General features: G+C 40.4%; 1 protein-coding gene across 1 annotated transcript; it reads right to left on the reverse strand.

Annotated features, from left to right (window-relative positions):
- On the reverse strand, nt 578-1,652 carry LOC109949674 (DNA repair protein XRCC3 homolog). Its single transcript, XM_020565768.1, has one exon. It carries the CDS (start codon nt 1,457-1,459, stop codon nt 578-580), a length of 882 nt encoding a protein of 293 aa, XP_020421357.1. The 5' UTR covers nt 1,460-1,652.

Consider the following 1,658-nt stretch of genomic DNA (forward strand, 5'->3'; position numbering starts at 1 on the left):
CATTAGAAGAAAGTGCTCAAGGTGCGGTTCCGCAGGCCACAATAAAAGCACCTGTAAAAGCAATATTCCATTGCGCAATGTAGCTTAGACAATATGATTTGTGTTGCTTTAGTAGGTCATGTCAACTCTACTTTTATTTGTGGTGGGTTTCGTGGTATGGTGAATGGGAATTCTTTTAAATTTGCATTATTTGGGTTGCATTGCTACAGCATGCTGTATTGCTGACAGATTGCTATTATATTGACCTTTTATTGTACCGGTATTGCTTTCAGATTGCTATTATAATTTCAGTGCGAAATTAATGGGACTGGAATGTTTAGTAGGTCATGTAAACTCTACTTTTATTTGTGGTGGGTTTCGTGTTATGGTGAATGGGAATTCTTTTAAATTTGCATTATTTGGGTTGCATTGCTACAGCATGCTGTATTGCTGACAGATTGCTATTATATTGACCTTTTATTGTACCGGTATTGCCTCCAGATTGCTATTATAATTTCAGTGGGAAATTAAAGGGACTGGAATGTAATTCCAAATGGATCCTAAACATTAAAGTTCTTAGAATTCCTATATTACATAGTTACTGTGATACTCCGACTATACCTTCTTTTTTTATTACAAATTCGGCCGATGCATAGGCCAGATGTGGGGCAAATACAAGGTGAAATGTCCTGTGTGTTTGACTGCATATACTTGTTGAAAGAGCATTACGAATGTCAACCTCAATAGATTGCTCATGTCTTGCCAAGAACACTCTTGAATTTATGCAATGTGCCCAAGCCAATCCCAAAGCTGGACTCACCCGTCTGCCTGATGTGTCCAGGGACTCCAAGTTTCCCAACCTCACCCCATTCACTCCATCATGTGGCCCAATAAAATCCACCACTTGGTTGGTGACAACCAACGCCAACCCAAACTTATTTGCTAAACCCTTCAATGTCCCAGATATGTTGAAGAACATTTCAGACCGCCGTTTCAAATCTGCCGGTGTTGTCTGATACTGTGATCGGAACAATGCAGCAATGGAATCAATGACAATGAGTTTCACAGGTAGGCGGGTGTGATCAATGGCAATAAATGCTTCTATGTCTCCAAGGACATGGATGAGTTCTTGAGCATCATGAACACCATGAACATATATGTCTTCCAATGGCTCCAACCTTATTAAGTTGGGGTATGATGCATGATAAAGGTTGCCTAGTTGTTGCAATCGACGAAATGGGAAGCTGAATTCTGTGAATATGTAGACGGAGGAGCCCCCTAGTCCGCCATGTGAGGGTGGGAGCTGAGCTCGTACCGTAAGTTGGAGACAAAGCTGCGTCTTCCCAGAACCACTCTCCCCTACTAATTCTGTTATGGACTTGCAGGGTATCCCACCCCCCAAGCAGTGATCTAGTATTGGACATCCAATGGATAATTTAGGGGTTGAAAGAGGAAGGAGCATGAGGTTTTGGGGTGTCATGTTTCTGTAATTTAGGGGGGGATGTGATGGTGCTACAAGGCATGCATTATATATATATAGAGTTCATTTTGAAGGTCTGTACTGTAGGCCATCTGTCTTTTAAGGGATGTATAATTCATCCTTTTTTCCAGGTTGTAATTACTTTTTTGTTTATTTATTAGTATTTTTTTGGACCATATAATTTAAAACTTATTCTGAT

Source organism: Prunus persica, chromosome G6 (genome assembly GCF_000346465.2).
Source record: "Prunus persica cultivar Lovell chromosome G6, Prunus_persica_NCBIv2, whole genome shotgun sequence".
In the NCBI taxonomy this organism is placed as follows: domain Eukaryota; kingdom Viridiplantae; phylum Streptophyta; class Magnoliopsida; order Rosales; family Rosaceae; genus Prunus; species Prunus persica.